This window comes from Mesoplodon bidens, assembly GCF_964165515.1.
Source record: "Mesoplodon bidens genome assembly, chromosome: 16".
NCBI classification, from domain to species: Eukaryota; Metazoa; Chordata; class Mammalia; order Artiodactyla; family Ziphiidae; genus Mesoplodon; species Mesoplodon bidens.
The window spans coordinates 45,986,324-45,999,175 of NC_138173.1; the positions used below are offsets into that span (position 1 = coordinate 45,986,324).

At 46.3% G+C, this 12,852-nt stretch overlaps 1 protein-coding gene across 1 annotated transcript in view; it reads left to right on the forward strand.

Moving 5' to 3' along the window:
• The first annotated feature begins 1,933 nt into the window (after window positions 1-1,933).
• BAALC (BAALC binder of MAP3K1 and KLF4) overlaps window positions 1,934-12,852 on the forward strand; it is a 90,542-nt gene continuing 79,623 nt past the window's right edge. The window contains exon 1 of the mRNA XM_081258193.1: window positions 1,934-2,207. Coding sequence (XP_081114319.1) covers window positions 2,048-2,207 — 160 coding nt within the window. The 5' untranslated portion in view covers window positions 1,934-2,047. The remainder of the gene's footprint in view (window positions 2,208-12,852) is intronic.

Here is a 12,852-nt window from a genome sequence, read left to right on the forward strand (position 1 = left end):
AGAGGATCTGAATAGACATTTTTCCAAAGAAGACAAACAGATGGCCAACAGGCATATGAAAAGATGCTCAACGTCACTAATCATCAGGTAAATGCAAATCAAACCCACAATGATACCACCTCATATCTGCCAGAACAGCTATCATCAGAAAGACAACAAATAACAAGTGTTGGTGAGGATGTGGAGAAAAGGGAACCCTCAGGAACTGTTGGTGGAAATGTAAGTTGGTAAAGCCACTATGGAAAACAGTATGAAGTTTCCTCAAAAAATTAAAAGTAGAACTACCATATGATCCAGCAATTTTACTTCTGGGTATTTACCAGAAGAAAACAAAACTACTCATTTGAAAAGATATACGTACCCCAGTGTTCATTGCAGCATTATTTACAATACCCAAGATATGGAAGCAATGTAAGTGTCCATCAACAGATAAATGGATAAAGAAGATGTGGTATATAGACAATGGAATATTACTCAGCCATTAAAAAAGAAATGAAACCTTGCCATTTGCAACAACGTCGATGGATCTAGAGAGTATTGTGGTAAGTGAAATAAGTCAGACAGAGAAAGACAAATACTGTATGATATCACTTATATGTGGAACCTAAAAACCAAACCAAACAAACAAAACAATCTGAAAACAGACTCATAGGTACAGAGAACAAAAGAATGGTTGCCAGAAGGGAGGAAGGTGGGAAGGTGGGTGAGATAGGTGAAGGGGATTAAGAGGTACAAACTTTCAGTTATATAATAAATAAGCCACGTGGATGTAATGTACAGAATAAGGAATATGGTCAATAATATTGTAATAACTTTATGGGGACAGATGTTACTAGAATTATCATGGTGATCATTACATAATGAATACTAATGTCAAATACTATGTAGTACACCTGAAACTAACACAGTATTGTACATCAAATATATTTCAATTAAAAATGTATATATAATCTTGAATGAATGAAAACAATACTTGCTCAACACTGTGACATTCTGACAGAGCCTCGTCATTGAGGATTTATTCTTTCAACCCTTCTTTCTTAGCTGTCTCTTTAAGGCAGTTTCCTTCTTTTACCACGTGTCCTGGCTCCTTTGGGACAGGCGAATTCTTTGGCTTAGCCAAGTCTGAGCTCTAAGTGTGCGCACGTGGAGCACGCAGAGCTGAGTGTGCACCTGGAATATCAAGGCCCTCAGTGGGTTTGGAGGGAAGCCAGCCACAGCTCCCAGCCCCATCCAGAGAGAGTGTTCCGGCTGCCCTGCGATTCCTGATCCTCTTTTGCTTTCTTGAGAACAAAGTTCGAAGTCACAGAACTGGAAATGGTGTTAGTGACAGAGAGTCCAGCCCAGCTCTCTCAGAAATTATAGGCCCTCCTCTCTGCTCCTCAAACCAACTAGGACAGGCAGGGGGTCTGACTGCTCCTTAATTCTTAGTAGCAATAGTTCCTCCCCTGTTTCTGGGCTGTCACCAGCTCCACTGGTTTTGAACAAGTGGCCAGAAAGCTTGGGGTACCTTCCAAAGCCCCCAGAATGGATGAATGGAACGAAGGTGGAAGGAAGAAAGGGAGGGAGGGAGGGCGGTTGGGAGAGACGGATAAATAAAGGGGTAACACTAGCCGGCGAGACTGAACCCCTTGCGGAATCCACCCACCCCCATACCGCCCTCCTCCTATTCTCAGGCCGCCGCTCTTGCGTCCCACGTCCGGCTGGGGCGCACCGAGGGAGCAGGCGGGGCAGCGTTTGACTTGGCACGGGGTTGGGGGTAGGGCAGCAAGAGCGAGGGGAGGTGGGGGAGGAGAGGTGGGGAAGGGGAGGGCCTTGGAGGAGGAGGAGAGGAGGGGAGCGCGGGAAGCCGGCGCGGCGGAGGGGGCGGCTGGCGCCGCGGGAGCTGGGCGCGTGGCTGAGGCGCGGGCGGGTCGAGGGACGCGATGCCGCCGCCGCCGCTGCCGCCGCCGCCGCCTCCTCGCCGGCCCGGGCTGCGCCGCCGGGGCTGAGCCGCCGCTAGAACCGCGAACCGAGCGGCCGCTGGGCGCGCCAGCAGCGCGGGAGGATGGGCTGCGGCGGGAGCCGGGCGGATGCCATCGAGCCCCGCTACTACGAGAGCTGGACTCGCGAGACGGAGTCCACATGGCTCACGTACACCGACTCGGACGCGTCGCCCAGCAACGCCACCCCGGACAGCGGCCCCGAGGCGGGCGGCCTGCACGCAGGTGAGTGCGCCTGGCTCCCGCAGACCCCCAGCGCTGGGAGGCTGGGCACGGGAGGGGGAAGCGGGAGGGACGCGGGGCGCCGGGGCAGCCCAGTCCCCCAGAGAATTCTGTGCGGAATGGTGTTGGTGGTGTTGGGGCCGCGGGAGGAGGCGGGAGACAGCACCTGTCTGCTGACAGACTGACCGACCCAGGCCGAGGGAGCAGGGCCAACCAGAGACCCCTACAAAAGGCTGAGCTAATCCCCTGGGCCTCGCGGAAACCCCGCACCTCTTGGCCTCCGCCCGTGCCTGCTCATTGGCCGGGGACGGGTTGGGTGGGAGGACAGCCCGCGCGGCTCGCACACCTATCCCGCCGCCCACCCAGGCTTCTCGCCCGCTTGGACTCGCCTCCGCTGGATTTTGGCCCGTTTCCTCCTCTGGCCGCCTGGGCACCCCAGCCAGGCCACTCCATCCACTGGCCGCCGGGCCCCTCTCTCCCTTGATTTACAGACTGGCCCAGATTACCTGGGTGGTTTCTTCCTCGTGGCTTCCCCCTTTTCTCCCGTGTCTCGGGTTTTGAAAACCAAAATCGTAGTTCAGGGCAAAATAAACAACGGCTGCCCCATCACTAGTTCTGCACTTCAGCTTACTTTTCAAGCAGTTGTTTCATCGCAAGGACTTCCTCTCTACCCCACGGTGCCTCGATGCTTTATATGAGGCAGGTCATGAAAGCGGATTACGACTATAAATTAAATACTCTTACCATTCTGGCAGAAATCTGATAGAAGGCTATGCAAAGAACTTCCTGGACCAGTCGCAAATCAGATTTTGTTTTTTCTCTTAAAGCAGACAGTAATAATTGTAGCGTAGAGATGAAAACAGACTGTTGCCACAGACTGACCTTTAATCATAAACTTGTTAGTGACGTTAAACGGAAAAAACCTCACTGCTTATTACATGGATGTTGTCGGAAGCCAGATCAGTATTTGTATAAGAATGTTTTAACTATTTCCCTTTATGTTGCTGGCATTTTTGAATATTGAAATCTAAAATAGAAAACGAGGTTAATTTGAACAATTGCATATATTATAAGGAGGAGGAGAGAAATATCAAGTACTCCTAACACATCAGTAGTCCTAAATTCCTGCCTCCTAAATGAGAGCTGTCACTTTAATCCTGAGACTCTGTCTCCATCTTTTAGGACCAAGCTGGGTCCTTTTCCACATGAACTTTGTGATTTTTTTTTTTTAAAGCGAGAACCATCAGTGAAAATTGTGCAAGGCATAATACTTCATTTGTCTCTAATTCTTCTGACTCACAGTAGCAATCATAATGGTTATTTCGTATTGCTGATGCTTTCAGTGGGCTTTCAAATGGTGTTGGCTGAATTCAGTGTCAGAATGAGGATAAGACATGAGCCTTCAAAATAGACCTGGTAAATGTTAGATGTAACAACATTTCCTGAGGAGGTATGGTACCTCTCAGGAGACACTCAAAAAGACCAGAGCTGCACTCCAAGGAAATAAGGTTAAAAATATCTAACGTGGAAAAGAACAAAGTACAGCTTCAGGGAATGGTTGCCTTGGCGACTAGAAGTATATGGTGTGTGTGTGTGTGTGTACATGTGTACGAATGTGAGAGAGTTATTATGGGATGGCTAAATATGTACATATTTATTTGTTTCCAATGCTTATTCATTTATTACTCTGCCATCCTGAGTCATGTCCCATCATGTATCATGAGATCTGGTTCCCGCAACAGGGGGGGGTCTGGGACAAGCATGCTCATTCGTGGTACCTGACCAAACATGGGACAGCCCTGCCAGGCAAGTGGTCCTGAAGACCTGAATCATTCACAGGAAGGGCTCAGCTCCAGTCTCAGAACAGCGCCCTGAAATTGGCAAGACACTTAGATGGGCAGGATCATTTCAATTCCCTAGAAATTTCCATCAGCCTCAGAGGAGAGGAACATTTCTGAAGATCAAGATGGACTCAAGCCGTCCCTGGAAATCCACTGGCATTCCCTTTAGAGCCTTTAGAAAAATGCCTTCTTGATTCTTGTGGATTTTTCAGACTAGCAACTGGTCATCTTTGGTCAGAGTGGGTCATCGGAGAAAGCGACAGTTCTCCTGGGTTTCAGCCACCCTGCGAGATTAGCCAGCATCCTTTATTTTTTTCTTCCCTCCTGCTCCCCCAGCCTCATCCACCTGCTGCCAGTGCACCACCTGTGAATTCAGTTCCAGTCTTCTGGGGGGCACCCACTGGCCCGCAGTGACTGTGTGGTGATAAGAAGCCAGAATGCCACTTTTTCCTGTTTCCATCAACTATTTTCTGATGGGGGGACAAAAGGAAAAGCTGGATTTAGGGTAATTCAGATTGTAAAATCATCACTAAGGGCTTCATGACTAGAACTCTAGAGCTGGAGAGGCTCTCTGAAGGTCATCTGTTGAAGGCAGATGGGATTCAGTTAAGTTGCCCCAGTCTGCACTGCACAGCCTCCCAGTCCTTTCACAGTTCTTACCCCCAGCTCCCTCAGTCCTCAAGAGTCCTTTCTTTCTGGGCCCCTGGTCACTCTCCTTTAGTAGCAAATTGAAGCCACTTTTCTTCTAGCCATCCCAGCCTCAGGAGCTCTGAGGGCAGGGAGTGGACTAATGCATCTTTATATCTTGTGCTTAGCCAGTTGCACTGTGGAGCCCCCGGCTGGGATTTTCTTGAATGAGTAGGCTCTCTGTTTAAACCTACCCTCCCCTGTCAGCTCTTCCTAGATTCCCTCCCCCTTTGCTCTGCCTTGCATCCCTTGCTGCTGATGTTTTCCCACTTGAATCAGTTTAACCTAGATTCCTCCAAGTGTCTTTCTGAGCCCACAGCTTTTCTTTAACAAGTGCCCCCAGCTTTGCCCTACCCCATTGAAACCCCTGGCCCAGCTCAAAGATGCCATTTCTTCTGTAGCGCCACCACCCCTCAACCTCAACTCCACACCCATATCTACCAAAAAGCCCTATTTAAGCACATCTGCTTGTAAACCTCATTTCTGTTTCTCTTAGTCCAGTCCAGATAGAGGTCACGTCACATGACAAGTGTTTGGTATTTGTTGAATGAATTCTGCATTTCACCGCAGGAAGGAGGCATGTTTTTCTGCCAGTTCCACAAAGGAGAGAGTTTCTTTCCTTCTTCTCCTTACTTACAGGATCCTTACGTGATCCTGAGCCTTTGATCTCTGTGTTTGGGGACCACCTCCACTTGCCAGCAGAATTCGATGTTTAGATTTGGCTATTACGTAGGCTGGAATTAAAGACCTAACTGAAGCCGCAGTATCTGATATCCGTTGCTTCTCTGTGTCATCGAAGCCTGTCTCTCTGTCACAGGAGGAAATTAAATTGGTCTGGTGTGATTTCGTTCTCATAAAATCGGTTTGCTGGATTGATTTTGACCTCTGTGGTCTGAGGGGGTCTCCTGTGGAGAAAGGGGGTCTCTGAGGTTGCTCTGCCCCAGCCTAGCCCAGCCATTCCATACATGAATAACGTCCTGGCTTCACCTCAGTTTAATCACGAGTCCCTTAAATTACAGCCTTAAAGATCCCTAGGACATAGACTATTTTAGATAGTCTATAGATTTTTTTCTTTTTGGCTGCATTGGGTTGGGTCTTCATTGATGCGCACGGGCTTTCTCTAGTTGCAAGCAGGGGCTACTCTTCGTTGTGGTGCGTGAGCTTCCCCTTGCGGTGGCTTCTCTTGTTGCGGAGCACGGGCTCTAGGTGCGTGGGCTTCAGTAGTTGTGGCACGTGGGCTCAGTAGTTGTGGCGCACGGGCTTAGTTGCTCCATAGCATGTGGGATCTTCCTGGACCAGGGATCAAACCTGTGTCCCCTGCATTGGCAGGTCCCTCCCCTTTTCTACTGTTAGTATTTTTCTAATGTCTCTAGAGAATAAAACATTTCAAATTTCTCTAAAATGCTTCTACTTTATAGTTTTAAATTGCTCTAAGTGCTTTAGTGAATGCACGATGGAAGGTTGCAGAATTAGACTCACAGCAAAATGATTTATCTAAATCAATTGAACTATGTCAGGTGAAATGAAGAGCACTTAATATTACCATTAGCTACCATTTAGTGATATCTTACCAAGGGCCAGGCGCTGTACTTAGTGGCACTTTATGTAAATCATCTCTCTTAATCCTCACGAGGGGGGATGAGGTAGAACTATTGCCATCCTTCTTCTGCAAGTGAGGGAATGAGGCTTAGAGTGTGCAGTAACTTTTCCCGATCCAAGACTCGAATCCAGCTTTTTCTGAATCCAAAGCCCACACTCCTAAATCCTGCCTTCCTGATGAATGGGGGGATCAACTGTAGAATTCTTGATTTGACAGTGGATGGAACTCCAAGTCTAGTGTGGTCTCTTGGCAGTCTAGTCTGGTCTCAGCACAGTTTTCTTCTGCAGCATCTCTGAGGAAGGGATATCTCTTCCCTAGGGAAGGAGGTCTACCCATACCGTTGTGGAGCAGTTTCCCTTGCAAGAAACTCTTCCTGCTGCCTTGTAATTTCCACCTGGTCTCACATAGATCGTTCCTTCAACGTTTGAAGATTGCTGTTGTATTTTTTCTCACCATTGGTCCGCCAGGCCAAACACATGCAATTCCTTCTGTCATTTCTCAGACTTCTGTGGGACTGACCATATTCCTACAAATGCACCGTTTGATTTGTCAAAGTCCCTCTTGATACAAGGGGACCTATGGTTACCTCCAAGCTGCTGACATCAGCTGAACAGCAGAAGGAAATATGAGGTCTGTTATGATGTGGACACTGACCCTTTCCCGATGCAGGTAAAACCAGGTTAGGATTTGTTTGTTTTCCTGCTGTTGTTGTTGCCATATTACCTTGATGACTCACACGAAGCTTGCAATTAGTTAAAACCCTTAGATCTTTCTTTCTAGTCACATTTAAGTTCTGTGACATCAGTGACATTGTCTGGTTTTCACTCTACATACCCAGCACCTGGAACAGTGTCTAGAATATAGGTGACACTCAATAAATGTTTGTGGAATGAGTGAATTTTTTCCCCTAATGAATCCTACATTTGTACTATTGATTTCCATATCCCAAATTTGGGATTTTTATATTTCTTCTTGTTAAAGCTAATCTTGTTGGTTTTAGTTTAATGTTTGAACTTACTGACCTTGACTCATTTGGATAGTGCCATGAAGACAATAGTCTAGGTCTTCGTTGCCCTATGTTGGAAGTCTAAAGATAAAGGACATTTATTTGCTCGTTTGTTTATTCAGTATACCGCTGGCACAAAGATGTTCCTCGACCTGAAGAACTTAATAGTATAGGGGACACAGGTGGACACACTTCAGGTCAGCATGGTGCACACTGGAACAGCATGAAGGAAGGGTGCTGGGGGAGTGCAGAGGACTGAGTAGTTCATTTTGCCTGGGGAGGGGCCAGTGTGTACAGACCCCTGCAGGAGGCTTCCCTGCAGAAGGCAGCAGGACTGCTCCTGCAGACTTGCACAGCCGGTTACCCTCATTCCCTTCTTGAGTGAGGGCACCTGTGCAGAACCCACCAGGGGCTTCCTGGTGGATAAGCCTCCCTGCTTCCCCCAGCTCTCTCTGTATACCTGTTACCACTTGGTTATATTTTCAAACAATTTTTTAAATTGAAGTATAGTTAATTTACAATGTTGTGTTAGCTTTAAGTGTACAGCAAAGTGATTATATATATATATATGTATATATGTAATTTTTCAGATTCTTTTCCATTATAGGTTATGACAAGATATTCAAACAAGTACTGACTAAGGTCTTCCCCCGTGGGAATGACTTGCTCCATTAGTTAGGTAAGGTGTCTTCCCACTGGCCATTGTAGTCCTGTGCCTAACGCTGGGCCTGGCTATAGTAGGACCTCAAGCGATCTCTCTTGAATGAATACATCTCCTAAAACTGCTCTGTGTCCATTTCGTTCTTCCTGCAGTGCCCAGAGATGATGTTTTCTTTCCTCAAAAGTTCCATCTGCTCATCCTTTTCAGGTTCTTGTCTACCTGATGGGTTGTATAGTAAGAAAACATCCCCACCTCTCTACGCCCCCTTTGCCAAACACAAGCCCCTTTGTTATAAGGGCGGTTTTGCAGAAATCACTTCAAGAAACAGGTGGCAGCAAACCCGGGCAGTTCATCCACATCTAGGAAGTCTCACCTCTCATGGCCCTGGTCTCTTGAGCAGTCACCCGTCCTGCCCCAGGCTCTCCAGGTGCTTTGTCCAGCCCAGTGAGAGCAGCGGTCACACTGCACCGCCAGGCTTGTTCCCGTCTGTGTCTCGGGTTAGCCTGTGAGCTCTGCCAGGTTGCGGACTGTGTGATTGGCATTTGCGTGCCTGGCATCTACCCCATGTGTGCTGAATGACTGTGAAAGTACCTAGGTGGGTGAATGATCCAGCTAGGCAGGTGAGTTTTGTCTGTCTGTCTTGTACTCTCTTACCTGAGTCCTATCTTAGATGATCTTGTCTTGGACATTAGTCCAGTGAACCGTGTCTTCATTGGACACTAGATAAAGCTATTCTGGCTCTGGTCAGAAATGAATTTAAGGCTCCAGGCTTGGGCCCCACTGTAAGGAAGAGAGTCCCCTCTCAATCAGCAGGGAGTCTTTTTGTGCACTCAACAACCCCCCAGCCCCTGGAGGTCCTGCCTCCAGCCTGGGATCTGTGCACCTGTGACCCTCAGCCCCTTCCCGCAGGTAAGACCATTCTGTCCTTTAGTGAAGCCGGGAGTCTGAGCCTGTTGTTCCTTACTCATGGTGCCTGGGCTTTCATCCCAGGAGCCCTTCTGTGTCAGGCCCGTGGTCTCTAGCCCCTCTCAGAAGACTATTTGACCCTGCCAGGACTCCTACAGAGGCTCTCTGGCTGGTCCCAGTGCCACCTTTGTTTCCATCTGTAGAGGAGACTGAGTGGGTGAACCCTGAGCCACATTGTGGTCCAGCCCCTTCCAGCTCAGCCAGCAGCAGAGTTCACTTCCTCACGTGCTCCCCTCCCACTCTGCCCCCCCGCCCATCTGCCTCCTTCTCTCCAGAGATAAAGCTCTTTCAGACTGTTGCTGTGGGTTGAACTGTGTCCCACCAAGTGTGTATGTCGAAGTCCTAACCTCCAGAATGTGACATTTTTTGGTTTTTATTTTATTTTTATTGAATGCGATTTACAATGTTGTATTAATTTCTGGTATATAGCAAAGTGATTCAGTTATACATATATATGCATATTATTTTTCATATTCTTTTCCATTGTGGTTTATTACAGGATAGTGAATATAGTTCCCTGTGCTATACAGAAGGACCTTGTTGTTTATTTTGTATATAGTAGTTTGTATCTGATAATCTCAAACTCCTAATTTATCCTTCCCCCACCCTCTTTCCCCTTTGGTAACCATAAGTTTCTTTTCTATGTCTATGAGTCTGTTTCACTTTTGCAAATAAGTTCATTTGTGTCACATTTTAGATTCCACGTATAAGTGATATCATATGGTATTTGCCTTTCTCCTGACTTACTTCACTTGGTATGATAATCTCTAGGTTCATCCATGTTGCTGCAAGTGGCATTATTTCATTCTTTTTTACGGCTGAGTAGTATTCCATTGCATATATGTGCCACGTCTTCTCTCTTTATTCATCTGTTGATGGACATTTAGGTTGTTTCCATGTCTTGGCTATTGTAAATAGTGCTGCTATGAACATGGGGGTGCATGTATCTTTTCAAATTAGAGTTTTCTCTGAATATATGCCCAGGAGTGAGATTGCTGGATCATATGGCAACTCTATTTTTAGTGTTTTAAGGAACCTCCATACTGTTCTCCATAGTGGCTGCACCAATTTACATTCCCACCAACAGTGCAAGAGGGTTCCCTTTTCTCCATAACCTCTCCAGCGTTTGTTATTTGTAGACTTTTTAACGATGGCCATTCTGACGGGTGTGAGGTGGTACCTCACTGTGGTTTTGATTTGCATTTCTCTAATGATTAGCAATGATGAGCATCTTTTCACGTGTCTGTTGGCCATCTGTATGTCTTCTTTGGAGAAATGTCTATTTAGGTCTTTTGCCCATTTTTTTTATTGGGTTGTTTGCTTTTTTGTTATTGAGTTGTATGAGCTCTTTGTATATTTTGGAAATTATGCCCTTGTCGGTCTCATTGTTTGCAAATATTTTTTTCCCAGTCCATAGGCTGTTTTTTCATTTTGTTTATGCAAAACCTTTCATTTTATATAAGCAAAAACTTATAAGTTTGATAAGGCCCATTTGTTTATTTTTATTTCTATTGCCTGGGGAGACTTACCTAAGAAAGCATTAGTGTGATTTATGTCAGAACGTTTTGCCTATGTTCTTTTCTAGAATGTGACATTTTTTGGAGATAGGGTACTTACAGAGGTAATCAAGTTAAAATGAGGTCATTACAGTGGACTCTAATATAATGTGACTGGTGTCCATATGAAAAGGGAAATGTGAACACACAGACAGACAGACACTCAGGGAGAATGCCATGTGAAGATGAACGCAGAGATTGAACGGCCAAGGAAGGCCAAAGATGGCCAGCCAAGCAGCAGAAGCTACAGGAGAGGCATGAAACAGATTCTCCCTCACAGCCCTCAGAAGGAACCAACCCCACCAGCACCTTGATCTCAGACTTCTATCCTCTGGAACTGTGAGACGATACATTTCTGTTAAGCCAACTGGTTTGTGGTACTTTGTCACAGCAGCTACAGAAGACTAATAAACATGTATTTATGAGCACAGACACTGAACATTTGGAAATAATAAGAGAGAGGATTTCTGTGGTCACTACCTCACACTTCCTTCAGAGATTGGGTCTCTTTCCTTGTCATTTATATTCAAATACCATTTATTGAGCATCTACTATAGGTGAGAATTTTTCTCTTGGGATGTTAGCTTACATAACTCTCTAAAATAACCTCAGAAATCATTGCTATCACCATCTACCAGATGAGGAAATGAGGTTCAGTGAGATTAAGAGATTGAGTGGTTTAAACACAGAGATTGAGTGGTTTAAACACAGCACTGTAAATCAACTATGATAAAATTTAAGAAATAACAATACTAATAATAAAAGAGATTGAGCGGGGTCACCCATCCAGGAAGTGGAAGCACCCAGCTCAGAATCCAGTTCTCTAGTTTCTAAATGCAGGGCAGTGCTAACGACTAAGCACAAATTTAGGGCCCTCCTCCACCCCATCTGGTTTGGCTTTTTTGAAAATATGAGCCACTTGGAGTGGGAGCCTCCTGCCAGCGTTCTCAAGGATGATGACAGGAGTCTTTGAAGAGACACATGCAGCTCTGTGACACTAATGCCACCCCCTGCGTGTGCTGAGTGTCCCCAAGCAGGGCTGCCGGGGCTGCTCAGAAAATCACCTGCATCCCACTCACCTGATGGGCTCGTTAAAGATGGAATAGTCTTTGGGCAGAATAAGATTTTTTTCTGGTTTCAAATGAAATGGGTGCTCCTCAAGAAAATCTAGAAAGTGCAGAGAAGCACACAGAAGGAAATAACGCCTCTGTAACATTTAGGTTTTGCCCTTAAGGACCTGCATCTAGGTGTATATGGTGCACATTGTATCTTCTGTAGGGTTTATGTTTAAAGTTTGAAGGGGCATGGGAAAAATATCCCTCAAGTTGCTTGGAAGCTCAAAGGCCAAGAAAAATAACTTTTGTTTCTTTGTGTTCAGGAAAATATTTAGAGGTGGTGGCAGCCAAAGTCTAGTTTGAATGGGGGAAGAGCAGGGGGCAAAGACCGTGGATCAGCGAAGGGATTTTTCTCCCTGTTTTCTTTCAGTACTAAGCAAACATAGTTGAATTCAGGTAAGTTATATACTAGGCTAATACGTAGTGTGAGTCCATTGTGTGTAACGCCTCCACCTCCCCCTTTCACCTCCCTTCCACCCCCCACAATTGGCTCGGGCTGAGGATGCTGTTTTATATTCTGCCTAGATGTTTGCTGGGGTTTAGAGTTGCTTTATGGATGTAGAAACATGGGGTGTGTGTGTGTGTGTGTGCGTGTGTGTGTGTGTGTGTGTGTGTATGTGTGTACCAGCTCTCTGTCTGAGTCTCGAATGCCCATGAGGTCGTGCAGGTTAGCTGCCCAGCGTTGGGGTTGCTACAACCCCATACACTGCAGCTCTGGGTCTCTGTGTCAGACAGAATAGATATGGAGTGTCTGCCTACATCTTGCCATGTGGCTTCTGTGTAATGAAGCAAAGCCAGAAGCCTGAGTAGATTTTCCTTAATCTAGCTCTGTCTGCTTTACGAAAGTGCCAATTTTTCCCAGATTCCGGGATTAGGTTGTCCATTAGTCCTTTACTTTGGGTAATGTTGTGAGTTCTGGTCTTTTTCTATCTTCATAGGCATTTTAATGGGCATTTGGGCAAGGCTGAGTCAGCGGCTCCTAGCTAGATGCCCTTCAGCCTGGAAGTCCAACCCAGAGCCTCTAGACCTTTTCCTCCAAGCCACTGCACCCACAGCTGTCAGACAGCCACACCTACGGGACCACTCAGCCAGATCTGATCTCTCTGTTTACAATCTCCTTCTCATGTGACCAATGTCCTAACTTTTCTCTTCATCATCATCATCATCATCATCATCATCTTCCTTGTTATTTTGCTTGGAGATAGTACAGTTCAGT